Source organism: Populus euphratica, unplaced genomic scaffold, assembly GCF_000495115.2.
Source record: "Populus euphratica unplaced genomic scaffold, PopEup_1.0 scaffold324.1, whole genome shotgun sequence".
NCBI classification, from domain to species: Eukaryota; Viridiplantae; Streptophyta; class Magnoliopsida; order Malpighiales; family Salicaceae; genus Populus; species Populus euphratica.
In genome coordinates this window covers 1-8,701 of record NW_011500211.1, presented here as the reverse complement: position 1 = coordinate 8,701, position 8,701 = coordinate 1, and the positions used below count along the sequence as shown (strand labels likewise).

Below are 8,701 nucleotides of genomic sequence, written 5' to 3'. Positions count from 1 at the left end.
ATAAGATGACCGGTTCTTTTAATTTTTAAAAAATATATTTTTGTACCAAACTTTATTTTTTTTATTTTTCAGATTATTTTTTATAAATGGGAGAAAGAGGAGCCACCAAATCCCAAAAAAAAGAAGGAAAGCTCTTTGTTGGTGATAAAATTAGCGTCAACAAGTTTCACAAGATGAGGAGTCTTATGTTGTTTGTTTTAAGTCTTATTGTAGCTTACAAAGTTGATTTTAGTTCAAGGATGTAATTTTTCTAGTTTGATTTGGTGGTTCAGATTGTTTTTGGGTTTAATAGGTTGATAAATTGGTTTTCTTAGTTTTAAAAGGGTATTTATAAAATATTATGCGGTTAAAATGGGTTGAAAACCAGTTTTTTAGATAAAAAACATGTACGTTTAATTTTCTAGCCTCCACGATAATGGTCGGAATCTGAGTTAGCAGATGACATGTCATCTACAATAGCAGTGATATGTCGTCTGCCTATTCATTGTTTTTCAAACAATATAAAGCCAATGTTTGTTGTTTGCCCCTTAAAAAAAAAATTGTAGGGTCAGACATGCAAGTCTAGGTCTCAAGGCTTCTAAGCACAATTTTTTTTTTGGTATTTTTTTTCAATCAATAACCTTTTCTTTCTTTCTTTTTAAATATTTTTTTAGTTTGTTTTTTAATTAATAACCCTTGCATGTTATTTTTTGGGTGTAATTAGCTTTTTTAAATATAAATTATTTTTTAATTATGTTCGGTGTCTTTAATGTTTTTTGAAGTTAATATGATTCATTTGTAACATATTTTTACATATATTTATATAAATTAGATTTTTTATGATATTTTTAATATGTGTAACCTTATATAGTATTTCTTTTCTTTTATTTTATCAATAAATTTTATATGTCTGTGAATTTATGTTACAAATTAATTTTAATAAATAAATTTATCAAACATAACCAAGTAAACGAGTACTATTAAATATTTTGATTTATATTTATATTTTAATTTTCACAATTTTATTTTTTTATTATCAATTTTTTTATTAAATTATCTTAATTTCATGATGTAAAACACACGACAAACATATAATTTTGACATATCTCATATCTAAGTCATGAATTTCACGTGTTAACTAAGCTTTATAGGAGCAATTTTTTTCATTTTTTTAATTTTTTTGTCACATTTTAAATTGTATTATCAAACTAATCAAATTTTAACTTGATTATCAAATTTCTCTCACTTTTTTTAAAATACAATCATCTCCTAATTTTTTTTGGTTAAAAAATTTGGTCTGGCCCTTGCTAGATTGACTACTAGGCTTCCAATTAAATAATCTATATTTTCTTTGCCACTTTTGATGGAGGAAGTGTTCCAAACACTCTGTCCCACAATGATGAAGTGATTCCAAAGCCCTTATCTTGCACCCGGAAGTGATGATTCATGTGATATTTCTGCAAAAACAAACACACCCTTTATTAGAATTGACGAAAATAACAACATTCTTAAACACTCATGGGAAAAACTTTAAGGTAAATCATTGATGAGTGCCAGCTTTAATCACACAGACAAATTTTGTGATCAATGATCAAGCGAAACTACTTCCGGTTACAAATCTCCTAGGAACCAAAGGCATTTATTTATGGGGCTGACTGTAACCATTTAGAATTAATAATAAGATTACTGTAGTGATTCTAAAAGATTATATGATTGCTAATTAAAGAAGGAAAGGCAAATGGATGCTGTGCTGCTCTTACCTTGAGATTTTTTGGTACTTCATTTGCGGGCTGACCATGGTGCAGGTAGTAATGAGTGCAGTCGTATATCACATAGCCCAGTAAACCACCTCCAAAAAGAGCAGGAGTAGTTGAAGGAGTAGAAAACAACTTGACCATGTTCCAGAACTGGCCAAGACAAATTTACCGTAAAAAACCAATATGATTATGTATATAGAGCAGCTTTTATGAATAAAAACAGCACAAACAACTTAGCGTGTTCAACAAGAACAGAATCCAGTTGATAAAATTTTGGGAAAAATCCTGAGCGTAAACATTTGAAAATATTAAAGTGTTCAACAATCAAACACATTTTTTATCAACTATATGACATGGTAAAGCCACAATACACATACGGGCACCAAGAGAATAGCTGTTGCTGCTGGAGGAAAAACAAGGCGGAGACCATCCATAGGGTGCTTATGATGACAACCATGAAGAAGATAATGCATTGTGTTCCCCCTAAAGCAAGTTCAAGTTATCAGAAGACTATTCTACCATAACATAACTTTAAAGAAAGTAATAACTTCAGTGCACGAGTGCGAATAGAGAGGACTGACCAATAGCTTTTTGTTTTTATGTGGAAAAGGAAGCGATGCAAAGTGTATTCGAGCAATGTCCAAATGAAAACACCACCAACCACAATTAAGGCTACCTCGGGAAGCGTATGGCCCATCCTTACAGATTTTAAGACAAAATAGCATATAACAGGCAGCCAAATAGATGGAATTGCCCACCAAACTGTGCGTGTCAAGGACTGTTCCAAGTATAAGTGTCAAAGATGCAGTCATTTATTCTCAAAATATGCATTCAAATATGAAAATTCTGACTAGCATATATATGCACACATGACCTGTGATCATGTGGCAGATTGTAGATTCTATGTATGAGACAAAGCGGCAATACCTCCATAAAATCACTCTCAAAAAACCGAGGGCCTTCCCTGCTTACAATAGGCTGGTGGACCCATTCTTCATAAGCTTCTCCTAGATGGCCAACCTGCAATAAAACCTCAAGAATTTCTAATCGCTAACAGAATTAACAATGACAATATGAATAATGAAGCAAGCAGAAAAGTGCTTTGAAAAAGAAGCTTCCCTATGGCTGAATTAAAAAATCGATGATGTACCTGGAAGACAAGGGGCTTATCTAGATCGACAGTGAATTGGTTGACTTCAAGGCTAACTTGAACTTCGTGGTAACTTCCAACTTTGAAAGATTTTGTTATGCTGAGGAGATTTGAAGCCGCTTTTGACTTGTAGCAATAAGTTAAGGATTTTTCATGGCACAAAATTCAAAAGTTGATGCATTGACTAATATAATATGACAAATTCTTGATCTGACCTTTCCAGCTATGTCCTCAATTTCTTTCTTGGAGGGGTGGAGAAGCTTCTTCAATTGATGAATGAGAGCTTCCCCGAGCTTGGTTTAGCAAAAGATGATTGTCTTGAAACAAGCTGGATTGAGGCTATCATCCTTAACAGATTTCCAGGTAATACATCTTTGGAACTGTTGCTTGATAGGACTCCTCGATTTGTAACAAATTACAAAGCGAAATCTGATTACGTCAAGGAACCTATGCCTGAAATTGCGTTGGAAGGTATATTTGAAAGGTTATTGGAAGAGGACATTGAAACACCTAGACTGCTATTAGTTCCTTATGGAGGAAAGATGGACCAGATTTCTGAGTCTAGCTCTCCATTTCCACATAGAGCTGGAAATATATACAAGATTGAGCATCAGGTGTCTTGGAGTGAAGAAGGCAAGGAGGCATCTCAAAGACACATTGATTGGATTAGAAGGCTTTACAGTTACATGACTCCTTACGTTTCGAAAAATCCTCGAGAAGCATATATCAATTACAGGGATCTTGACATTGGAATGAATAACCTGGCAGGCAACACAAGTTTTAAACAAGCAAGCATTTGGGGCAGGAAGTATTTCAAGAACAACTTTGACAAGCTGGTACGCGTGAAGACCGCTGTTGATCCTGCTAATTTCTTCAGAAATGAGCAGAGTATTCCGCCTCTCTCGTCCTGGTGATCGGAGGGGGATAACACATGACAGGGTTGGAAGAAGATTCATCACACTAATAATATAATTTTCTGTTTTAGATGTCTATAAAGTTCACTTCATCAACAATTATTGCATGGCATTTCATGCATGGTCCAATATTTTGATCATTGTAATAAAAATAAATGTGGTCAATGGAGATATTTGAATTGAATGAATAAAATTTCCTTCTATGATGATCTAAATTGTGAGATTTCATTCAAATTAAATATGATATGTTGCTCTTGTATTCTTATAATTCGATCTTCTCCCTTGGCATAACGAAAAATTGGTCTTGGTCAATGCTCGTGCTCTTGAAGTGAGAAATGTATCAAAGGCTCAAATTCAAGAGAAAATTCGGATGTGTCTAATGAGTCTTCTGATAAAACAAAAAAAGGAACATAGATTTTAATCCTATTATTGGATAGGGATAAAATTTTATGAATGTGTTCTACACGTTTCTTATGAGGTTAGCTGGCTAGCATTAACTGAGGTGAAGAACATGTCCAAATTAAACCTAGAAAATGCTGTTTCGAAATTTTCTCTGGTTATTTTAGGATTCCTTTCTTAATCAGGTTTCAAAGTTTTATTTGATTTAGGTTTTTTAGGCTCCTTTTTAAATATTTTTATGTATCAGTTGAATATGATCATAGGGTAAGCATCAGCTGACACTATTATCTATATTTTTGAGGAAGATAAACAGAGAGGCAAAACCAAGAAAACAGAGTAGTTTATGAGAAGAAAACAGAGAAAACAGTGTTTTATTAATATAGAAACAGAGAAAACAGAGAAATTTCAATACTTAAAAAGACAAAGATCACCAAGGGCAGGTGTTGAAAGATCATTCTCTCTATTAAATATTTTTGAAAATGACATAAAGTCTATTCATTTACATGTCTAGAAATATGAGAAGCTTCCTTCAATGGTTGAATAAGCGTGTTCATCTGATTGCATGGTCGAAGATTACGACACACAAGGGCTTCTGAAGCCATCATTGAACAGTGTTAAGAAGTTTAAGTAAGAAGTTTAGCTGTGCCCAACGACATCAACTTTCTCAAGAGTCTAAGGTCCTTGTTCTATAGGAGGGCCAGCTTGTTCACATCAGAAAAGCCTTCAAAAAAGGGCTCAGAAGATACTGTCTGATTTAGTTTTATTATTTTCATTTTAATTTCAGATTTCAGCCTTAATATCGATTTTTGTTTTTACTTTTTCCATTTGTTTAGGGATTTTGATTTTCTTTTCTTGTAAGGGTCGATTTCGGACTTATTTAAAGGGTTGTAATTTGTTTTGAAGAGGTACATAATTAGAGAATAATTTACTTAGTAATTAAAGGAATGGATAGGGTTCCTGTTGTGGACTCTTTTCGTGAATCCTAATCTGAATAGGTTCAGCCGTCTCAAAGACCAAGCAGAAAATAGAGTAATTTGAAGATAAAAACAGAGTAGATGAGAACAAGAAAGCACACTAATTTCAAAGTGACAAGGGCAAAGGTTACTAAGGGCACGTCTTGAGATGGATGATCATCGAAACCACCTATTAATTGCAGGTATCCAAGAAATTTCTCCTACTTTGAAAGACTGGGACAGGCGAGGAGATTTGAAGCACTTGCTGCAAAATTCAAAATCTTGGCATTGAATACTAAATATTGAAATAGAATATATCAAATAATTTGAAAATAGTGCTTACTAAGAACCGAGAATTCGCAGATAATATTTTTTATGCAGGTAAGTCATGAAGGAAAAGCTTAATTATATTATCAGTCAGTTTTTTACTACGAGTTTCTTGCGGAGGAAGTTCATTTTTTTATTAAATTCTTAATCTATTTGGAATCCCAGCTCTTCTCATTTTAATTTGCTTGTTTCTTAAGCTAGAATTCTCCTTTACACTATAAATTTGGGACTGCCTTGCAGGTTTCTCCACTCAAAAACCATAAGCGCATAGTAGAAAGAAAAATGACTTCTCTGAGCTCTTCAATGCTGCCATTTCTAATTTGTCTTCTCTTTTCGTTGTCATGTGTAACATCAGCTCGTCCTCATGGAGATTTTCTTCAATGCCTTTCCCTTCATTCTGAGGACTCCACAGCCATTTCTAAAGTTATTTACACGCCAAAAAATTCATCATATTCTTCTATCTTGCATTTCTCTATACGAAACCCCAGGTTCAATTCTTCTGAACTGAAACCTTTTGTCATTGTCACACCAACGGATGCATCGCACATCCAGGCTGCCATCCATTGTTCCCAAAAACACAAGTTAGAAATTAGAATCCGGAGTGGCGGTCATGATTTTGAGGGTCTATCTTACATGTCTACTGTCCCATTTGTCATTGTTGATCTGATCAATCTTAGATCAATCACTGTTGACGCAACCAATAAAACTGCATGGGTCCAGGCTGGTGCAACACTAGGGGAACTTTATTATAGAATTGCAGAGAAAAGTAGAACTCTTGCTTTCCCTGCCGGTTCTTGCCATACTATTGGTGTTGGAGGACACTTTAGTGGGGGAGGATATGGCATGATCTCTCGCAAATACGGCCTTGCTTCAGATAATGTGATTGATGCTCAATTAATTGATGCTAAAGGAAGGATCCTTGATAGAGAATCAATGGGAGAAGACCTATTTTGGGCCATTCGAGGCGGTGGAGGGCAAAGCTTTGGAGTGGTTATCGCATGGAGAATCAAGTTGGTTGAAGTTCCACCAAAAGTGACCGTCTTTACTGCAGCAAGAACCTTGGAACAAAATGCAACCAAGCTCATCTATCGGTGGCAATACATTGCGAATCAGCTTCCTGAAGACATCATCATCGATGTGCTTGTAAGCAGAGTTAATTCTAGTGAGGAAGGAAAGTCAACAATACAAGCTGCATTCTTTTCCTTGTTTCTTGGTGAGGTTGACCAGCTTCTTCTTTTGATGCAAGAGAGCTTTCCTGAGCTTGGTTTGGCCAAAGATGAGTGCACGGAAATGAGCTGGATTGAGTCTGTCATCTACATTGGTGGACTTCCAAGCAACGCATCCTTGAATGTGTTACTTGACAGGACTCCTCAACCCTCATTACCATTGAAAGCAAAATCTGACTACGTTCAGGAACCTATACCTGAAATTGCATTTGAAGGGATATGGAAAAGGTTCTTTGAGAAAGACATCGAGATGCCTCTATTTTTCATGTTCGCTTATGGGGGGAAAATGGATGAGATTTCGGAGACCAGCACTCCATTTCCTCATAGAGCTGGCAATCGATACATATTTGCCCCCGTAGTGTCTTGGAGTGAAGAAACCAAGGAGGCATCCCAAAGGCATCTAGCTTGGATCAGAAGGCTGTACACGTACATGACTCCTTATGTTTCAAAAAATCCTCGAGAAGCATATGTCAATTATAGAGATCTTGACCTAGGAGTGAACAACCCGGGATACACGAGTTATAAACAAGCAAGCATTTGGGGTCGGAAGTATTTCAAGAACAACTTCGACAGGTTGGTTCGCGTTAAGACTGAAGTTGATCCTACCAATTTCTTCAGAAATGAACAGAGTATCCCACCTCTCTCATCTTGGTGATCAAAGGGAGCTACTTGGAGATTTCGCTAAAACAAGATTAATGCTAATAATAATACTTCTCTTATGTATGAGATTTCAGCATGGCCCAATAATAATTTAGATCATGTGAATTAGTTCATAAAATTTCCTTTTGTAATGATCTAAAGTGTGAGATTTCACACAAATTCAATACGATGTTGTCTTTTGTATGTTAAAAATTCTGATTTTCTTCCTTGTCAAAAAAGTTGATCCTCATCAAAGATTATATCCTCGAAAATTTATTTTAATTTTCTTCCACCTTGTCATGAAAACTTCCTCCAATTCCATCATGGCTGTGAAGGCAAGGTTCAGCCTGATGTCTATTCTTTGCTCACTTCCTTTTTGAGTGTTGCAGAACTTTATATTTTCTGCTTGGTCATTTATAATTGAAGATGAAGGAATGGAGAACAAAACATCATCAAAAGTAATCATCTACTTGGAAATTTCTAGTTATTTAGCTTTAAAATAGTTTATAGACTCAAGACAGACAGATACAGGACCTAAACAAAGAACAACAGAGTAGTTTGTAAATAGAAACAGAGAAGACGGAGCAGGTTCAGATCACATGGCACAGGTTACAGAGATCAAGCCCTGATAATTATGATCAAGCCACATATTAAATTTGAATATGATAAATAATTTTTTCTTCGAAAATGACAAGAAAAATTCAGAACTTCAAATGACTAATAGCATTTTAAACTTCTTTAATATAATGGGTTGAATAGTTGTGCTTATCAGAAATTGGTGGCAAGTTCGAATAATGACATGCAAGGAAATCTGAATCTGCTATCGAATTATAATAAAAAGATATATAATTTCTAAAGCCAATTTTCAAATCAAAATCGAAATAGAAAATGTCGAATACTAGGAAAGAGTTATTTTAATAGTTACATTGGTAGACAACATGATCAAAAAAAAATTTCCAAGAAATTGTGGAAATCTTTTTTATTTTAACAATCAATTTCTTACTTCAAGTTTCTTGTGTGGCAAGTTTTTGGTTAAGTTATTAATTGATTTGAAATCTTTATTTTTTTTTCATGGCTGTGTGGCAAGTTTTTGGTTAAGTTATTAATTGATTTGAAATCTTTGTTTTTTTTTCATAGCTGTTGGACCTGTCCAAAGAGCTAACCATGAAAAAAGACTTCGGTCCTAGAGCTACGTAAGGTGTCAACTTATGAGTCATTAATTCAATATAAATCAATTGTTTTTTTAATTAAAATGATATTATTTAATTCTTATTTTTTCTTAAATATTTTTTTGTGGTTATTAAACTTTTATTAAATTCAATTAAATTTTTTTTTTAATTGAGTTCTTCAACATACA

General features: G+C 34.2%; 3 protein-coding genes across 3 annotated transcripts; 2 read left to right on the top strand and 1 right to left on the bottom strand.

Annotated features, from left to right (window-relative positions):
* Positions 1 to 1,259: 1,259 nt before the first annotated feature.
* LOC105112123 (fatty acid 2-hydroxylase 1-like) lies at positions 1,260 to 3,067 on the bottom strand. The gene is made up of 7 exons (XM_011007711.1): positions 3,047 to 3,067; positions 2,887 to 3,012; positions 2,664 to 2,756; positions 2,318 to 2,514; positions 2,114 to 2,219; positions 1,740 to 1,886; positions 1,260 to 1,436 (listed from the first exon to the last, which is right to left on the bottom strand). Exons 1-7 carry the CDS (start codon positions 3,065 to 3,067, stop codon positions 1,320 to 1,322), a joined length of 807 nt encoding a protein of 268 aa, XP_011006013.1. The 3' UTR covers positions 1,260 to 1,319.
* Positions 3,068 to 3,158: 91 nt separating this feature from the next.
* LOC105112122 (cannabidiolic acid synthase-like) lies at positions 3,159 to 3,800 on the top strand. The gene has a single exon (XM_011007710.1). The coding sequence runs from the start codon at positions 3,159 to 3,161 to the stop codon at positions 3,798 to 3,800; it is 642 nt and encodes a 213-aa protein (XP_011006012.1).
* Positions 3,801 to 5,675: 1,875 nt separating this feature from the next.
* Positions 5,676 to 7,557, top strand: LOC105112103 (tetrahydrocannabinolic acid synthase-like). Its single transcript, XM_011007691.1, has one exon. The coding sequence runs from the start codon at positions 5,762 to 5,764 to the stop codon at positions 7,358 to 7,360; it is 1,599 nt and encodes a 532-aa protein (XP_011005993.1). The 5' UTR covers positions 5,676 to 5,761; the 3' UTR covers positions 7,361 to 7,557.
* Positions 7,558 to 8,701: the final 1,144 nt, after the last annotated feature.

Excerpts from the sequence above, each read along its gene's own strand:
- LOC105112123 (XM_011007711.1), bottom strand. The coding sequence starts at position 3,067 with ATGCATCAACTTTTGAATTTT. Across the intron at positions 3,013-3,046 it reads TGCATCAACTTTTGAATTTT|TCAAAAGCGGCTTCAAATCT; the intron begins GTGCCATGAAAA and ends TATTGCTACAAG. Across the intron at positions 2,757-2,886 it reads ATAAGCCCCTTGTCTTCCAG|GTTGGCCATCTAGGAGAAGC; the intron begins GTACATCATCGA and ends GTTTTATTGCAG.
- LOC105112122 (XM_011007710.1), top strand. The coding sequence starts at position 3,159 with ATGAATGAGAGCTTCCCCGAGCTTGGTTTAGCAAAAGATGATTGTCTT.
- LOC105112103 (XM_011007691.1), top strand. The coding sequence starts at position 5,762 with ATGACTTCTCTGAGCTCTTCAATGCTGCCATTTCTAATTTGTCTTCTC.